At 37.6% G+C, this 20,013-nt stretch overlaps 1 protein-coding gene across 3 annotated transcripts in view; it reads left to right on the top strand.

Moving 5' to 3' along the window:
• The window catches only part of DYNC1I1 (dynein cytoplasmic 1 intermediate chain 1), a 377,849-nt gene that overhangs the window by 341,762 nt on the left and 16,074 nt on the right, over positions 1-20,013 (top strand). For all 3 annotated transcript variants that reach the window (XM_045508648.2, XM_010972445.3, XM_010972429.3), the window contains 2 exons: positions 2,520-2,660; positions 6,804-6,929. In XM_045508648.2, the coding sequence (XP_045364604.2) occupies positions 2,520-2,660; positions 6,804-6,929 (267 nt within the window). The remainder of the gene's footprint in view (positions 1-2,519; positions 2,661-6,803; positions 6,930-20,013) is intronic.

Raw genomic sequence — 20,013 nt, 5'->3', positions numbered from 1 at the left:
CTTTCATAATGGAAGATTGTCTTGGAGGTTGGCTGGGGGGTGATAAGGTAGCTGAAAAGAAAAAAAAAAAAACCTGGAGAATAATAGCATTTCAGTACAGTTCTGTTAAACATGAGAACATTGGGTTTTGGTAACATGAACAAAGCAGTTATTTCCAGATGTTTAAAATGTAGACTCCAGGATATCATACAGTTTTGACTAAGTTTCATAGCGAAGAAGCTACCAAAAGAAGAAAGAAACAACACTAGAGATGAACAGGATAATTTGAGAGAAATAACATCAAATAATATCAACTCCTTAGAAAACAACTCTTTAAAGCTGGATGGCTTTCAAATTGATGGAAGCGAGGACTGTAGATGAATTAGTTGTGTGTTCACCGCGTGTGTCTGTGCATCTGTGACCGGACCTGTGTGCGCTCAGTTACACCACCAGCTGGGTTATTGAGTGAAGATACTGAGAACTGACTTCTGAAAGCATGTATAACTCTTTCCACCCTTTGATTTTAGAAAAGTGTGTTCTGTTCTCTAATTAATAGTGACTGGCTAGCCATAACATCAAAAATTTGGGGCAGGAAAAATCTATTAAGAGTTAGAATTTAATATTCACAAGTGGTCAGTGAAGGACCAGCTACTCCACATTACCTTTTTTAATATTAATTTTTTAAAAGGGTATAATCATGCTACTTTAAGGTGTTATTGGGATATTCAGATTTTCTCAAAAAGGTCTGTTGAATCACCTACTCCAAACAGAGAGAGGAAGAAAAAAAGCCACATAAATAGCAAATAGGCAAATAATTTTAGCTCCAAATTACAGTGCACACATGGGATGTGATAAAAAATGTTGGCATTCAGGAGTTACAGAATGTTAAAATGTTACACTCTAAGGCTAATGTCCCTTTAATTTCTTTTGAGAGCTCCATGTCACATACTCTTTTTCAAAATATTTTCCCATTAGGTACTTCTTGAATTAAAAATCAGACTACATCCACCACTACACACATGCAATTTCCCATCTAAAATCTGTTGCTTTAATAGTCTTAAATTTGTGTTCGCTTTTAAGCAATACCAAAGCAAGGTAATTCATGGAAAGAGAAGTAGTCACTTATATAGTCACTACCTTAACAAATTTTTGCATTAGGTTTAGGGTTCGGGAGTTTTATTGTCTTCTCACTGATTTTTGTCACCTTGATTTCAGCACATGCATTTTGTGCATTTTACTTTCACTCACAGTACATCTTGGGAGTTTGGTTGAATATTTGGAGCTGATTCCCCACAGATGCATTCTTAGAACATTTTCTGCAGACAGGATTTGATTGTTCATGTTGTATGTTATCGTTTTTTGATCTTATTACTCTGGCCTGTACAGGCATTCACTTGAACCCATGAAGAGAGTACAGACAGCTGACTGGATGAAGAAGACATTGGGGAAAAAAACTCCCATTGTTTAGATTTCTGTCAGAGGATATAAGAATACTTAATTTCTTTTATCTCTAGGGCTTTCATTATCATTTAAATTTCATTTTACATTAATTGATCAGGGATTAGTAAAGCCATTATGCAGAAATTAGAATAAGACAAGCCAGATGGAATGAATAATTCATGAAATCCAATTACGTTTTATTTCTGGTATACTTTCAAACTTGCCTCTGACTTCTGTGCTATTTTGATGTGACAATATTCATTGGAAATGAAGAGTGCCATTTTAATTTATTGTATCCCTCCGGGGTGGAAGCATTTGTATGCAGTGGGGGTGTGCTAATGCATTCCCCACAAAACACCAGTTTCAGTGCTCTTAGAAATACTGGGAAATCTGGAAAATGTGGTTCACCTTTATGAAATTTCGGGGCAGTGTACTGAGCCCCACCAGTCCACCTGATTTGGCTGAACTGACCCTAGATAGAAATAGACCAGTCTCAAAGCGCTGAGATTTTTTTCACCTTTCAGAACAGCTACAAATCCCTTTAAAATACATAGCCCCATTCCCGCCGCAAAGGAACCATTCAAGAATATGGCCTAGAGATAGACTGAAAGCAGAGTTGCAGCTACAGAAAACGACCACGAGGTGGCAGGCGTTGCCTTCAGTGCAAAGGGTTCCGGGTCCACGGGACCACCGGGGCTTCCAGAGCCTTCCCAGTGGGTCTGATCCCGGCAGGCAGAGCGTGGTTGGGTTCGGGCCGCGAACGATTCTCAGAGCCTAGCCCGGCGAGAATCCCAGCTAATGGGTATCCCCGTCCACCTGTCTAGAATGTCGCGCACGACTGTGTCTGAAACCTCCTCCCCCTGCCCGTCCCAGCCCCCAGCCCCTTAAGAGTCCCTCCCCCCATCCTCCCCACCCCCGGTATTTATTTATGCCAGTGGACAGTTCTAGTAACATTAAAGCTGCGGTTCACCTTCTCTAGGACTTTCATCTCGGGAAGTTTTATGACACTTTGTGAATGTGCAAAGTTTTTAATTAGGCTCGCTAGACAGCCCGAGGCAGCAGCAGCGCCACAGAGTCTTCACGGTCTCTCTGCTTTACAGCACAACAAGCCGCTCTACTCCTTTGAAGACAATGCAGACTATGTGTACGATGTCATGTGGTCCCCTGTGCATCCCGCGCTCTTTGCCTGCGTGGACGGGATGGGGCGCTTGGACCTCTGGAACCTCAACAATGACACCGAGGTGAGCGGCGGCGCAGGCGCCGGGCCGGGCGGGCTGGGAGGGGGGCGTCGTCGGCCTCTCTCCCATCTCCCTCTCTCTCCAAAAAGGCCTATTTTGGGCAGACCCTCCAATTGCAGCCGGGCTGCCCGACCCCCCATCCTAGACTGCTCTGTAGGGAATTGGCAGATGCATTGGCCAAAAATCACTTAATCTCACTTCATCCCTAAACTGTGACAGAATCCTGGACAATTGACGACCCTTCTTTGCAAAGAGCAAAACCATACGTGTTCACGCCTTTCACTGCGGGAAAGGACACTCAGGCAGATTTCAGAGCGTGTTGAAATAACTATTGGCAAACATTTGGGAAAGTAAGCTCTTGTGGACGCTGACTTGAGATTGGGCTTTTAAAAAGGGCTATTTGCCAGTGTTTGCTATTTGCAGGATTTCTGTTTTAAATCCAAAAGGTGATTCTGTTGACTGTTTATGTTTAGATTTGTCCTCCATTTGAATTTTACAAGGTGAATAATCCTTGTCTAAGATATTGGATTCACAGGCAGACTTTTACAGTAGTTTCTAACTCTGAACATGCATGTTAAACTCAGTATTTTTTAATGAAGATTTTATCGTGTCGCATTTAGAGTACTTCACAAGTGAAAAATAGCCAGTTTTTTTTTCCCAAAAATCAGTTGACAATAAGGTAACATTCTTTTAAAAAATTATGCTGTATATATATTTATGTCGTAAAAATTATACCATGTGCATTTTTCCTTTTTCTGTTCTCAAAATTGTTGAGGTGCTAACTCAGCTACTAGGGTTTTTGGTTGGGTTTGTTTTTTTTTTTAAACATGAATGTTAAATGTCCTTAAGTTTAATACAATAAAATGGTCTTGTCACCGTCTCCTGGTCTGTGATTCAGGGCAGTTCTCCATCAATAAGAATAGACAGGTAAGAAGAACAAGTGTTGAAAACTACATGTCAAGTGGAGAACAAGAGAGGGGTCTTTTGAAGTGTTCTGAGCAGGAAACGGCTCAGCCTTTTTAATTAGGAAGCCTAAAGCTGGAGGATATGAGGAGCGGGTTCCCTTGTATTTTTTGTGGGAGGGGGCAGGGAAATATCCTTCAGGTGTTATTGTTGAGTCATTGTATCTTGCAAGATTACATAGACTTAAAATCACTGCCACATAGTTGTCTTTAAAAAAAAAAAAAACCTTTCAGTTTAGGACCTGTGTCTAATAAACATGTCTGGTTTTGGCTTTTTGGCTGCACGAACTGAGTGTAAGGACAAGAGTTATGTGAGGAAGCATCTTTGAAAATAATCAAAAGGCATGAATACGTGCAGTGCCCATCATTTCAGATGCTGAAATGTTTATAACATTATTGCTTTTAATAGAGGGTGTTGTTAGTCTACAGGGTAATGGTTTCCCATAGTCTTTCATCACTATTGATTAGAGTCATATTGCTTCTGTTTACTAGAATAAACTCATTCACCTAAAACAATGAAAAAATAGAGGCTTTCCAAATTGATTTAGGAGACAACCCCCACCCATTAGAAATCAGTTTTAGTAGAAGTGACATTAAGGGTGATGTTCAGCTACGATGCAGTGGAGTGAGTGTTCTACCAACTCCTTAATAATTTCTCCATAAGTGTTTTTGTTTAGTTTTTTAATTTGCTTTTTAGGTAAAACAAAATTAATGCTCAGCATCACCTAACGTGATTTTTCCCTTGCCTCCCTCTAGACAACCACGTAAATGCTTTATAGCTAAACATTTAAAAAAAATTGTTACTTAGCATGCAAATCCTCTAGTTTTGCAGTGAACATAATTCTGATTTCACAATAATAGTAGATATATTGAGCCGGATTCAAATCCTGTAATAACTAAACACTTTTAAAAACCCTCATCATTTTTGCCTTCTATCAGGTTGAACAAGATTTTTCAAATATTTGTCCGATTAGGAACTAGATTTGCTTTAAAAAAAAAAAACAAAAAAAACCCCCAGAACCTGAATTCTGTGTTGCTTTGCCGTTGTTCAAAATACTGTGCTTTTAAACCGAGTTGTCCCAGCTGCTCCTAAGTAGGGATAACTTCAGTATCACTGACCTCTACAAATGTAGTGAGGTGTGTGTATATATCCTGTCTTTGCAGTTAAAATGATTGCACCTTGAAAAAATGAAAATATTTGTAAAACTGCAATACGAGGATAAGAAAGAAACAATATATATATGGGTTATTTTTATTACAGATTCATCAGCTTTTGAAAGGTCATTACCGGTCAAACTAATGAAATATATTTTTGTTATTTCCTTCATGCATTCAATAATTCTTATAGCACATACGTCAAATAGATTGAATCTTTTTTTTTTTTTTTTACCATTTACTATATCTATGAAAAGAAATTTTTAAATGGTTAAAATATTAGTTGCTTCAGTTTGCTACATTACTTAATTCCAAGTAGATAAAATTCTTTAAAACATTTTAGGCAAAATTTAAAATGTATCAAACATGAGTTTATTTCTTTTTATCATATTTATATTAAGATTAAATACTTTTTATTCAATTTTAGTGGTTGTTCATAGATAAAATCTGGTATTGACTAGAGTTAGGTAACTATGACCCTGTATGAGCTCTCTAAATTATGGAGTTAAGAGTTAACTCTGAAAACCCTACAGCTGAATCTCAGATTTGTTTCTGAGTTGCACACTAACAATACAGTGTATTGACAGAATTATGGCCCATCTAAATTCACATTGTTTTGGCCTTTGAAGAGTTTGGTTAAAAATTCAGGCTCTAGCCCTGCATAGTAGGTACCTTTACTGTAGAAATTGTGTATTTAAAAAAAATTAATGAGCTGGGGACTTTTGCTTTACATTTCTGCTCACAATTGACATACAGTGATTTAAGCAGGTAAAAGAATTTTTATTGATTTCAAGATTAAGTTTAAACATAGATTCTTACATATGATGGAGTTTTTATTGCTATTTTAAAGATAGGCATTGGGTCAATACTCTCATATAAACAGATGGTTTCAATTCCCTGAATAACAGAATGCCGGGGGAGCTAAGGCACAGTACATGTCGTGTTTCCATCCTAACCGGACATGTTTATTAGACACAGGTCTTAAACAGTGGTGTAAGATGATGTTGGTGGCCGTCTTTTCACTATGTATTTTTTTTTGTTTGTTTTAACATTTACCTTGTTCTTTTTTAATGGCCTGCTGTCATTTCCTATTCAACATTACAGTAGAAGGCTCAGAGATCTGATCTTTCTATCGGTTATAAACCTCCAGTCTTAAAGACAAGAGTTTACACAACTGATGATGAAAGAGAGGTAGACCCACTAAAATTCTTTTTCCAAACACTAAGGTTCTTGTAGCAAATACTGTAGGTTCCATTTCAGCACCTCCGGCTCACTTTCATAACGATTGTTACTGTAATTAGCAACGTTGTCCGATTTCAGGTGTTTATTAAAGGAGACAGAAGGCTTTTTCTACAAGTGAGTGCTCCATTCTGTCAGGATATCACCCTGAGGACATTTCCAAAGTTATGGAGCACTTCCTACACCTTGGTGTTGCTGGGAGGAAGAAAAATGGGGGGAAAAAGAAGAAAAAAAAAAGAGGGGAATTTGATTTTTTTGAAGTTTTTCACCTGCTTACTTTTCCTCCTTCTGAGCATCCCCTACCCAATGAGGTTTTGAGGCATCAATAAATCTTTTTCCCCCTGAAGATACATATCAATATGACTTTTATTCCATCATACACCCCATTCCTGCCTTTTATAGTATCCTTAATCTTCGTAAATCCCGAAATCTCCCTCTCCACCGATCCATAAATCATGACCTGATCAAGAAATAATCACGTTTAGCTGCTGTTTGTATGTTGTGTGTGTATTCTGCATAATCTGAAGGATTGATGTCACTTGCTGCCCACTGACTGTGGAGAAAGACTCTCCCTCTTTTCCTTTTTGTTAAAGTGTCTCTTCTCTCAACCCCTTAATTCAGTGGAGCATATGATTTAAGAACAATGAATCCTTTTCACCCCGCACAGGGGATGTACGTTACTTCATGCACATGAAGGCAGTGGTGACTCACCAGCTAAACCTATCATTGTCAGTTCGTATATTTAAATTCATATTCAGAGGTTCTTTGTTTCTGTTGTCCCCTTTGGCAGGTTCCGACAGCAAGTGTGGCCATTGAGGGGGCGTCCGCCCTAAACCGCGTTCGTTGGGCTCAAGGTGGCAAAGAAGTTGCTGTTGGGGACTCAGAAGGCCGTATTTGGATCTATGACGTTGGAGAGGTACCTGTTACTTGGTTTCGGTGTTTTTTGGTTTTGGGGTTTGTTTGTTTTCTATTTGTATATCTAGTTGAAAGACGTAGAGAAATTACTGACAAGACCTCATGGGCCATGAGAACCCTCTTGAAGTGCGTTTGCAAATTTCCACTGACTTCAGCGGGAGTTTAGTGAGACCTCCTCAGGGCCTAATCTGGTCTTCCGTCCCCACGCACAGGACCCTTTAGTTAATGATCTAGGCTCCTTCCAGAATGCTGTGGAATCCCCAGCTACCCTGTGGTGAAGCATGCACTTCCCACCAATTTCATGAGAATGAGAAGTTTGCCAGATCATCATGCTAACATCGACAGTGGAATTTGTTGTTTACTTTGAAAAGTCAAGCTTTAGTGGGTATGTTCAATTAAAAGGTATATCATTACTCTTGAATTAAAATGTAGTCAGTTAAGGCTACGGCAAATCAGAACTTCATACCGTCTTTATGATATTCAAAGTTTTATTATATGAAATGTATACTCTGGTATATCTTGTTACATGATATGTAAAGTATTTCTGAATATCTTGGCACATATCAGAAAAACTATCTTTTATTTCAGATAAGTCTTCTTGAATTTTTATACTGTATTTAATATTACATTATCAGTCATACACCACCATATCTATTGATTTTTACTCTCTGAGAAAGTGTTGATAAAAGCCTTCATTTCTGATGAGGTTAAAGAATTTTTTTCTGAAAGACAAAGAAAATATTGACCTTTAAAGGAAAAAAAAAAAAAAAGAGAGTGTTGTGTAATGCTTTTTTGGTGTAATATGAATCTAATGTTTGCATTCTGGGGGAAAATGTACCACATTTGTATGCATAATGTCCTAGACCCAGGAAGTGCTCTGTGAGTGCCTGGTGGATGGGCTTAGCTGGTCACGCTGAGAAGGATTCTTTATGATTTTATCCATGAGGTTTGTTCTGTAATAGAACTTTTTGATGATCTATCCTGCTGTGTGGTAGAGATAGTTGTGTTGAAACAAACTGGATTTTGTGTGCGTGTGTGTGTGCGTGCATGTGTATTTTAATTCGGCCAGAGACAGAAACTGAATGACTTCAGAAATGGGAATTTTTTGTTTGGGAATGCACAACTCTTAGGTAAAACAGCTAGAAGAGTCTCTTGGTTTTACTGCGTGCTCCCCCCCTTAACTCCTCCTGATGCCACAAGCTGAGTCATTCGGACAGTGACAAAGACTCTGTTAATATTTATCTCCAGCGGTGAGGGTGCAAATGGTCCGATGACTACTGACGTAGTTTGGAGTCTTTGGGAAAGAGAGTATAACCTCTGAATTGAAAATATTGCCAGTAGTTTTAAAGCAGTATTTTCTTCAATGAATATTTATAGTCAATGCATCTTTTTATTAAAATAAAATTAAACAACAAAAACAAATACATTGGCTCATTTACTAAAAAATTTAAAAGGCAGCAAAGAAGAATATAAAGAAACAAAAAGGTTTCTCTCTTTCTCTGAAACAAGTATAACTGCAAGAGAGAAATAAATGTGGAGACACACTCAGAGATGAAATGGCAGAAAATAGATGAAATTTAAAAACTCTTTTCTCTACCTCCCTTGCTTATACATAACGTCCCTTAACTCTCAAGATTATATGCAGCATTAATTGTTTTATCCAAGAGGGCTGAAAAGCAGAATAGTTTAACAATCTGGTTTATTTAAAGAAAGGCATTTTGACAGTATCTGTTGACCACAAATAATTTGTGGTCATGTATACATGTATATAATATATAATATACATTCACACACCCCATCTCTAGGCAATAAGAAAACACAACATAACATACATATATAGAATTTTCTGCAGTAAAGTGATTTTATAGCCGTTGGACAGAATTACTTGAATATGACTCATATTTGGGGAGTATATATGATTTTGCAGAAGTTGCTTTGGCTGATATGTGGTTGCTAAAATGTCTTTCTGGGTCACTGTCATCATTTCTAAATGGTAAAGTGTTGTTACACTCGTATTTCTACTCTTGTACAAGCAGGTCAGGCTGGTTTTCATTTTTGTGTTATTGCCCTTACTTTCCTAAGTGATATTACAGACTATAGAAATGTCTGCAGCTCTGGGCCGGTCTCCCCTATTGTCTGGAGTCTAGACAGGCCATAGAAAAATCTCCGTGGCGTACAATAGGCTGAACAATGTGTAGGCTTGTTTATCCCTACAAATTCACTACCAGGAAAAAAAAGGGGGGAGGGTTATACTATTTTATTGAGAGTAGGTAATATTATAATCTTCTAGTCCTTTTCTGAAAGACCAAAAATCAAGGCAGGCTTTACGTTTGAACAGTTCTGTTTTGTCTGATCTTATACAAAGCAATCTATAGCTCAGAAAAACTCAGGCTTAATAATTTTGTCATGACTAGCTTTTTTCCTAAGTATTTTTGTAAGGCATTTACAAGTTTATCTCATATTTATCTGGGGGGAGAAATAAAGGGGTGCTTTTCTGTTTCTGCTTGCTCACTTCTATACCCTGTTCTAAATCTCTGAAGACCAGTTCTATGGAGGTTCCACGTACTACGAGGAAAGATGACTTTCCTCCGGCTGAGCTTAACTGAAGCCCACTTCTGAGAGATGGCAGGTTGCTTCATAGCAAACACCGCCATTATTGTAATTACTGCTGTCTTGCTCACCAACCTAGAACTGACGGAGCATAACTGTACTAGGAGGAGAAGGGCACCCTGTAAACAGTGCACCCCTCTCCCAGCCTTCCAAATCCCCTGCCCTGCAGAAAGCCAGACAGAGTGCCTTCACGGCAACCTGGCCCATTTAGAATTCAAGGTCAAATCCAAGACTGGCATACAGCTGACAAGAGGGAATGAGCTTGAGCAGGAAGGGATTTCAAGAAGAAAAAATATAGAGGAAAAGAAAAAATATGTTATCGAGGATCAAATTGCCAGAAGACTGTGCTACCATTATCTGTATTCAAAATTGGTCCTCCGGTCTGCATTAAAACAGAACCTCTCACCAGGGTCATGCTGGCCTTTGGATGGAAAGCCTTGCTTTGTGGAACCCTCTAGGAGAAGATGAAACACTTTCAGATAAGCCTTATAATGCAATGTGTATAAGAAAGGAAGTGGTTGTTTTTAGAGGACACTTTGTCCATCCATGTTCCTTGGGACCTCAGTACTTTGAATCAGTGTCTGTCTATGGGAAGACACCTCACATTCATTCTTTCATGGTTTATTTGACTGAGAACTCTGTTAGGCTGAGGAGAACGGAGTGGGCAGCAGGCTATCTTTTGCCAAGGTCTCATTTCAGAGTGAGGTTGGCTTCATGGTTGTGCCCCGTGCAGAGGAGCCCTGAGCTTCGTTTCATATTCTGCTGTCATTGTCTTGCAACTGTTAAGACATTTTTCAATAGTGTGCTTATCTTTTCATTTTTGCACTGGGCCCCACAAATTCTGTAGTCAATTCTATCCACAAGAGTATTGCTCTTAATACACTCACAGTACAAATCAGAAATGAAAATTTTTGAGATATGGTTACATGTTGTACATGCCATATGATCTTGTTATTATTACCTATTCTTTAAGACTTTAAAAATGTTGAATGAGACTAGGAATGACTATTTTGAGATCCATGAAAATAGAGCTGAAGCGATACTGGATATTCTAATTCACCTCCCCAGAACTCTTTTGATCACATCATTCTTTTAACTGAAAGTGTAATACAGTTTTGGGAAGGACCTCTATGATGCCTGCTTCAGTTGGAGTTGAGAGGGACAGCCCTTCTCCATCCACCTGGTTGTCTAGAACTCCCTGGTAAGAGACTCCTGTGACTGACAATGGAGACACCTCCATTCAAGTCCAGGTAGATGCACCTTCCTGTGAGACCTGACACTCAGCCAGAAGGGCACTGCAGAAAGGGACTCTGGTGTCACCAGCCGTTAACAATCGTCTGCCTCATCTGTCCCAGCTGAGGCTGCAGCTGCTGCAGGGAGTCCCAGCACGGTGCCCCCATGATCATGCCTCCTCCATTATGTACGATTATCCTCCATGACTTTTAAAATGATGGCAGAGAGCAGTGGCTTGAATCCAGATTTACTGATGCAATTTATTATGAACTTCTGAAGTGGTAAACAGAGGATTGTCTACGAGCTGGCTGAAATCACCAGATTGAGTTTGTCCATCCTCTTTTTTTTGTTGTTGTTACATTTAAATGGCAGAGGCATGAGTAATATCTCAGGGCCTATGACTAAGGAGGTAAAATATAAAACCACAGTGTTTTCAGGTAGGCCACATGATGCTTTGTTTATATAGCACACATTTTTGGTTGTTTGATTTCAGCATTGTGTCTGGAAAACATACTGTACACATTTATTTTCACAGATAGGGGTCTATTTGTAGAACAGGTGCTCAACTCCTATTAGCATAAATGGAAGTTACGTGAATTCAGTGGAAGACAGAGAAGACCCTTTTTATTATTTGGCTATAATTTTTATTCTATTCATGTATCTTAAAAGTGACTTAAATACACAGTGGTTGCATGCACCATTTAAATTTTCTGAGATCTAAATTTTAAAATGAGCCTAGCTCTTGAATAAGTTTTGAGGATTGTGCTCCCCAAACTGTGAGATGTAGTCTATTTGTTTTGGAGCTGTATGGTCCCATTCAATTAATTGAAAGATGGGTAAGATAACAAGTCATAAATTAACTACAAATACAACCTGAAAATGTTGGGTGCGTTCTTCTTCAGAATACACTCATAGAGACCTGTTAATCATTGTTGGATTTTTTTAAAATGATGTGTGAACACACATATTAAGAAGTAAAAATAAAAATTACTCACTGCCGTGGCTCCTTTACCGAATAGCAAGCTTTTCTATGTATACACATATATATGGAACTATTGTAACAGCACATGGGCCAATGAATATAGAATTATACATGTGTCCTAATGATTGACAGTCAGCCTATCTACCTGTCTTTCTTGCAGATGTGTTTTAGAGAAAGCCCGTTGTCATTGTCTCTGCTTCAGTGCTGTCAAACAGATGCAGCTGTCATAAATATCCCCTAACAACTATGTTTGCTGCTTATCTGAATTAGTTAGAATGCTGTTTGCAGCTCCAGTTTTGAAAGAAGCAGTTTATCTTCCACCTCCTATTCATTCCTTTTCTCCATTAACCTCTTCAAGGGAAGATTTTGTTTTCAGTTATGATAAATACACATAAGTTTCAAATCCCTGGTTTTATTTCTACAGTAGTCAAATGATAAAATTCCAAAATTGTTTTCAGCTTAAAGTAGAATTTGAAAAATAGAATGGCAACTTAAAACTGTAATGTGGGAGATGACTAAATCTTCCTGTGCTAGCTTTGTTTGGTATCCCATTCACTAATCACCCAAGGAAATGTGCATTAATCTTTAAATTTTAACCCTGAACTTTGGCAGCATTTCATGTAGCTTGTTTGATGTGACTGGGGCCAAAAGAATGACAGTCATTTTATTATAGATTTCAGTAAATATAATAAATTGGACATTTGTCAATGTTAAAATGGCCTTGAAAAACTCGGAAAAGAAAAAAATGCAGAATATGAGAGATCAAATGCAACTGCTAACGCCATAAAGCATGATTTTAAATGTTCACTTGAACATATTTTAAAGCTGAAATTGAAAATTAGAATGAAAAGTTTATTTGGAGTCTCAACAGGAAAAATGACCCATGATGTATTTTAGAGTGATGGTCAAGGTGCAGTGTACAAAGACTATTAACAAGTGCCTCAAACCGTTCTCCTAGCCAGCTAGAACAAGAATAAGAGGAGATTTGATGAGCCATTTTTCTTGTACTTTAAATAGCAGTTCAATATAGGAGCATCTGATAAACTTAGAAGTATTGGCAGTTAGAGTGGGTTTGAGTGACACAGAATAAGTACCATTTATGGTTTTTAAGTGGATTACACTTAGGCAGTAACCGTTTGCTTTGTGGAACTACTTCGTGTTTTCCAGTAGGACAGTGCCTGCATCCACTTTCCACAGGAATTTGTGCCCTGAATATAAATAATTACCCTCCATGGGGTGTGGGTGGGGGTGCAAGACACAAAGTAGGAAGTTAAACTGAAATTTGGGGGTTAATTCAAATAAGAGTTCCTTAATAAAAAAGAACCGCACTTGAAATCAGTCGATTTAATTCTTGTGCTTTATGAAGGCCATTATCCCCAGCTGAGGACGAGCCTGACAGCCTCCAGAAGAGGAGGGCAGAGCTAGGCTCAGCTTCCCCTAGTCCAGGTATAATCACCCGAAAGTCTTGTGTTTCTCATTAAGTGAGTGTGGCCATAAGTTGCCAGACTTTTGAAGGTCTTTGCAAGTACTGGCTGCTTCTTCAGTGGATAAACAATTATGTTTTCATTAGCTGATGCTAAACACGTCTTTTGACTTTTCCCTCCATGGAAAAGCCAAGACTTTGGCATAAAGGATTCTGTGATGACAAACATTCAGATAAAAACTGAAAATCCAACTTAGTTCTACCAGTAATATCTAGATATTTGATGATATAGAAACAAAACATCAGGACTTTCCAGTTTTTAACCTGGACTTTTATTATCATAGCCACAAACTCGTGCCGTTAGCTCAAAAAGCACAAAGGCATATTTGTGTGGGCAGATCTGGAGTGCTAATATAATTATATAAAATAAGCTACTTTCAAGTAATATATTAATTCATTTCCTTGTCATAATAGATTATATATATTTGAAATAAAGTAATCTGGTTTAAATGTATGATTATAACTTTAGCACTAACTTGATTTCTTCTAGGAAAAGTGTTTAAAAAGAAAAAAGTGCTATTCCAATTAATGTTATAATTATTCATCTTATAGTGAATGCAAGAGCAGTGGCTTTTATTTTGATAGTTACATATGTAAAAGGCCATGATTAAACTAATTATTATATAGTGTGCTTATTCAGGTAGCAACAGTTCATAAAAATGGATTTAATATTTTCAAGCCACTTTTTTTTTCTGAATTGATAAGAAAATACTTATGACTTTTATGTATTATGGAGTAGTTGATTAAGTGAAAAGAAAACTCTCATATCTAATTTTATAAAAGCCAAATTAATGTGTACATGGTAATTTGCAATATTCAATGAAATTAATATATTCCCATTTTGGTGATAAATGGTCTGTGAATATAAACCTTCTGAAACAAGTATCGGTTTGTGTAATTAATCATCTTTATGATTCTTCTATGGTTTCAAACTGTCATCTTCAATAGCGGTTTGGATTTTCAAGCAGTTGTTAATTATAGTGTTAATTTTTTTTCTGTCTGACAAAATTGTGTTTAGTTTTAGAATTTCAAAACTGCTAAATTTTATCTTGAAAAATTACTGCTTAGAACAGTAGCCTCAAATCACAGCTTAGACCAGCCAAGCATGAAGCTGCTTCAGTCATATGTGAGTCTCGATGAACATGGGCCTGTATTGAAATGAAGTTATTTGTTTCTTCTCTGTGTGTATTACTCTCGGTATATCGAAAACATAACATGAAATCAAATAGCTGCCTATAAATGTTTATGTGTAAATATTTATATGCCATCTAGGTTGGAGTTACAAAGTGAGGAAGTAAATGAATCATTATATTCTACTTTCAAGGGAAGTTTTCATGAATTTTTGAGAATGTCAGCTATCAGAACATTTTATTTTAATATTTTTATTGAAGTATAGTCAGTTTACAGTATCGTGTCAATTTCTGGTGTACAGCACAATGCTTCAGTCATACATGAACATATACATATATTCGTTTTTATATTCTTTTTCACCATAAGTTACAGGTATTGAACATAGTTCCCTGTGCTATCAGTATGAATTTGTTGTTTAATATCTGCAATCTCGAACTTCCAGTTTATCCCTTTCCACCCCCTTCCCCCACTGGTAACCATAAGTGTGTTTTCTATGTCTGTGAGTCTGTTTTCGGTTTTGTAAATAAGTTCATCTTTTTTTAGATTCCACATATAAGTGATATCATACAGTATTTTTCTTTTTCTGGTTTCACTTAAAATGACATTCTCCAGGTCCATCTATGTTGCTGCAAATGGCATTATTTTATTCATTTTTATGGCTGAGTGGTATTCCATTGTGTATAAATATACCACAACTTCTTTATCCAGTTATCTGTTGATAGATGTTTAGGTTGCTTCCACGTCTTGACTATTGTAAATAGTGCTATGAACATTGGGGTGCATGTGTCTTTTTGAATTAAGGTTCCCTCTGGATATATGCCCAGGAGTGGGATTGCTGGATCATATGGTAAGTCTGTTTTCAGTCTTCTGAGGAATCTCCATACTGTTTTCCATAACGGCTGCACCAAACTACATTCCCACCAAGAGTGCAGGGGGGTTTCCTTTTGTCCACACCTTCTCCAGCATTTATGGTTTGTGGACTTCCGAATGATGGCCATTCTGACTGGTGTGAGGTTGTAGTTTTGATTTGCATTTCTCTGATAATTAGCGATATTGAGCATTGTTTCCTGTGCCTATTGATCAATGGTAAGTCTTCATTGGAGAATTGCTTGTTTAGGTCCTTTGCCCATCTTTGGATTGGGTTTTTAAAGTTGTATGAGCTGTTTGTATATTCTGGAAATTAAGCCCCTGTCAGTCTCATCTTTTGCAAATATTTTCTCCCAATCTGTAGGTTGTCTTTTTGTTTTGCTTATGGTTTCCTTTGCAAAAGCTTATAGGTTAAATTAGGTCCCATCTGTTTATTTTTGCTTCATCTCTCCCATTTTAAAACAAGAATTATTTATCATTTAGAGACTATCATCAAAGCTTAACATTGTAGAAGAAATTCTGTGCTCTTTTTAGGCTGGCAGGTAAAACCGATTAGTGGTCCATTGCTTAAGATCTTTATCCTTATGCCCAGCCAATACTTTCCAACATTTAGATAAAATCTTTTGTCTTAGCATTAGGGATCCTTGGGTAAAAAGTGAACATCTTCTAGTACCCTAAAAACTAGTCATGCCTTTGATTTAGGGGGAAAAAGCAGTTTGGCAGCCCTTGTTTGGTTAATCATATTCCTCAGTAGTTTTTTGATCTCGAGTGCCACGTCCACAGAAACACACAGAGTAGCTGCTTGCCAGTTGTATGTTTGGACCGGATAACCTGGCCGAGCACAGTGCCTGGCACATTCCAGGCACTCAGTGCACACTTTGGTGAACGGATGTTTCACATGTGAAAGAAAAGCTTTACTGTGTGAATTGTTCAGAGAGCAGCCTCCAAGTTGGCTGCAGATTGATGGACAGGAAGACATAATCCATGTACCTTTATTTGCACGGAAACAGATATGTGGAAAATATATTTAGAAAAGAGCCTGTCCTTCCTCCCCAATCTCTATCCCAGTCGCTCTCCCCTCCTGTGCTTTTAAAAGTGAGCAATTGGCCACTAGTGTCATGAAAGCCTAACAGTTGACTCAAATAGTTGTCAAACCACTGGAAAAATGCTTCCTTCCCATTGTGCTTTTTTTGGACACTATAGATATGGTAAATCATGAACTACATTATAAAAATACCTCTTTTATGCCCAAACATTCAGTAGGAGGGAGTGACATTTCTTTTATTACCTTGGTAAATGTTTTTAAGGTGTTTAGCAATAAGCCGCCTTTTTGTCAATACTGCTAAGATGTGGTGCTTGATAGGAATTTACTAGAAAATCTATAGTTAAAAATACCAGAAAGAGAAGGGCTATATGTTTAGTCAGCTAACATGACAGATCAGTTTGAGTAGCACACGCTTTTTCGTTTCCCTGTGATTTTCTTGATCTTTTGTGTTACGGAAAAAGAGTGGTAATGACGTTTGAAAAGTTTATTTTCCGTTATTGCCCATCAGCAAATGTTTGTAGCATTTTTTCCCATCTTTTGAATAGAGAAATAAATTGTTTCAAATAATAGAAAAAATAATGCTTAAAACATTTCTGAAGAAAGGAGGGTAAGATTTTAATACAAATGTGAACATGAACAAGGTCATTGTTAGGCCTTAGAATTAACTTTCTTTTCAGCTGTGGGATATTTTTTCCTCCTCCACAGGTAAAAACTTCAGAATTCTGTCATGTGTCCTTTAACATGAAGACTAGTTTTAAAAGTTCATTTTTTAAAGAATAGTGTTTAGAATTATTTCCTTCTGCGTTTGCTGGCTTACTGATACAGACCCATATTTGTTACTGTTTACTTTTATGTCCTACCTTTCTTTCCTTAATTGAGTGATAATGGATTTTTTAAAAGTATTGTTCTAACAGACATGCTATAAAAGTCAGCCACTCATTTAAAGATACTAGGAAGAGAACTTTACCAGAGAGATCACAAGCTTCATGAGTGGATGAGGGTTCCCTTAGATGGCATTTTCAGATAAAAGAAACTCTTTCTTTCTTAACCAAAAAATAGATATCATCAGACTAGTATGGTTTAGCACGCTGCTAAATTTCACAGAAATTGTAACCTAGAGTGGTAATAGCAGATGCTACAGGAGGAAACTAATGTAACTTCTCCTTTCTGGACTTGTGGAAAAACTGCTGCAAATACTAAGTTACCACACAGTGTATCTTTTTGTGGTGGAGCACTGTAGTATATTTATGCCCTCTGCATACTGCATTCTGGCTTGGAATTTTGGTTCGTGGTTTCATCCATTGTTACCAGTGATGCTAGACTCTACCGAGAGTTAAATACAGTGGAGCTGTATTTATGTAAAGCGAGTGTGCTTGGTTGTTCCAGCGGCTGTTTCCTTGCTGCTTACCTCCCACTTTGCTTCCATCTGTGTGTGTGGCAAAGGGATTGTCCTAAAAAATACAGGCTTCCTCTGAACACAGATGTGTATTTGTACACCACTAAGTCTGCAATCTCCTGAACTGGGGTGCCGTTAATAATTGTACTTTTAAAAAAGCTTTTAGAGCTTAGACGGGCTTAGCAGTTGTTCTGGGGAAACCCACGTTTGCGTTCCCGATTTCTGTAAAGGCAGTAACAATCACAAAAAAAAAGAAAATTAACACGTATTAAAGTGGAAAGGTAAAAATCTGTAAGGTATCTATTTAGAGAAGACTTTCATTTTTAGGTCAAGACAGGAGATGAATTGTCGTGTATCTGTTTGGAATCTATGGTTAACATAATCGTCCCAGCCTTTTTTTTTTTTTAATGACTCCACTTAATTGAAAGATTACAAAGATGGTGATGCACCACACATCCATGGAATATTCATCCTGAAACCTGGAGTCCTGCTCATTTTAATTTGTTTGCCATGCTTAATGTATCTGAGAAGCCAAAGTGAAATTACAGAATACTTTTCTGTCTTAATTATACAGGATTTTTTTTTAAAGTAACCTACTTTTATACTAAGCAGTGCCTGAGACAGATATTTTTACCATAAAAAATAACAGCACTGGGCTGGTAGTTCCTGCAGATGATGCGGCTATTTAAAATCAGCCGCTAGGTACTCTTAACCCTTTAAAATTACTAACAAATGAAGGAGGCTTGACGGAAGACTATTCAAAATGTTTAGCCATGTGCTTATAAAAAGGGACACATGAATGATATTTGTGTGTTTAACAAAAGTCATTTGATTTTTCTAACACCATATTCAGTGGTTACCAAGCCTTACATCTTGACCTAAAAATGTAGAATGCCACTATAGAAAGTGCCACAAAGAGGAAATAGCTAGATAAAGCTGTATTGGTCATATTTGAAAACTGAAAAAGATACATTTGTATGTGTATATTTACAAGAAATAATTTAAAAAATCTAATTTTTTTAAATTAGCAGTAAAAAGTACTGACAGGAGAACTGTGATCTGAAAGAATTCTTTCCCCACACCCTGCTCATGAAACATAGCTATTAAAAGTATGACTTTCTAGGAAATGATTGGTGTGGGTTTTTAAGAAAGCAAATGTGATAAAATATATGCAGCTTCCTATAGGCGAAAAGAAGAAAATGGAAGAAAGAAAAGAGAGAAGGGAACCAAAAAAAAAAAAAAATTTAGAGGCAAGGGAATTAATAATAAGAAGGAAATATACAGGAAAAAACATTATAATGTGCCAAGCTCTTTATATATGAGGAGAGGTCTGTCTTAATATTTGCAGCAATCCTAGGAGATAATCACAAAATTCCTTTCTCATAAAGCAGGAAGTAAAGATCTGAAATGTTTAAACAAATTTCGTAAAGACGCATAGCAAATTAGTTTTCAGAGCTGTGAAAGAAACTATGGCTGATGTCTGAGGTGGAAAAAAGGTCAACCCTGGCTCCATTCTCTAAAGCTAGTTACTGTGCACGAGAAGCCCAGGCAGGCCACCCAGTGGTAGCCTAATGCGTCTTCTGGGCTGTGGAAGGGCAGGGTGCAGGCGCCCTCCACTCCATGCAGATGGGAGGGGGGCAGAGTCATGGCCCAGCCTCAGAGAACAGGGGGGAGGATGAAAATGATTACTTTTCATGAATTTTTCCACAACTTATTTCTGACCTTTCATCTTCCAAGAATCTTAGAAGATTGAAAACAATCTTTAGAATCTTCTAGCAGGTGTTTCCAAACACATGTCCTTCTGCCAAGGTATGCTGGCATTGCCTAAAGGGGTAAGGCTCCCAACGGCGCCATCCTACCGTGTGGTAAGTTGTGTGGTCTTGTGCAAATCATTTAGCTCCCTGTCCGTCTGTGTGCTACCTGTTAAAAGAGAGCAGGCCTTAAGTCTCCTGTTTGAATCTGAGGTTCATTTTATCTCCTCCTTATGGCCAAGTTGCTACCTTAGAAACTGCCTTTAACCTTAATTCCTTTAGCTGTAAAAAACAGTCATATCATTTCTATAAAAGGCAGTTATTCTTAGGGCTAAGATTTTGTTCTCTCTGGAATTGGAGCCATGAGTGCTATTGGCATATAAAAATGCTTTATACATTTAGCAAAAAAGTTATAAAAGTCATCCAACTATAGAGATGGTGGTGGTGAACTGGCTATTGTTGAACCCTGTATATGAAGCAGTAGGAAACTCAGAGTCATCCCTGACCCCAAGTGGACTTTGGCAGATGACTCTGAAGGCAGAAAATGTTTCCAGATCCACTTTGATTCAGTACAATACTGGCCAATG

Source organism: Camelus bactrianus, chromosome 7 (assembly GCF_048773025.1).
Source record: "Camelus bactrianus isolate YW-2024 breed Bactrian camel chromosome 7, ASM4877302v1, whole genome shotgun sequence".
Taxonomy (NCBI): Eukaryota; Metazoa; Chordata; class Mammalia; order Artiodactyla; family Camelidae; genus Camelus; species Camelus bactrianus.
The sequence above is the reverse complement of the archived record's forward strand: the minus strand, read 5'-3'. Positions and strand labels throughout refer to the sequence as shown.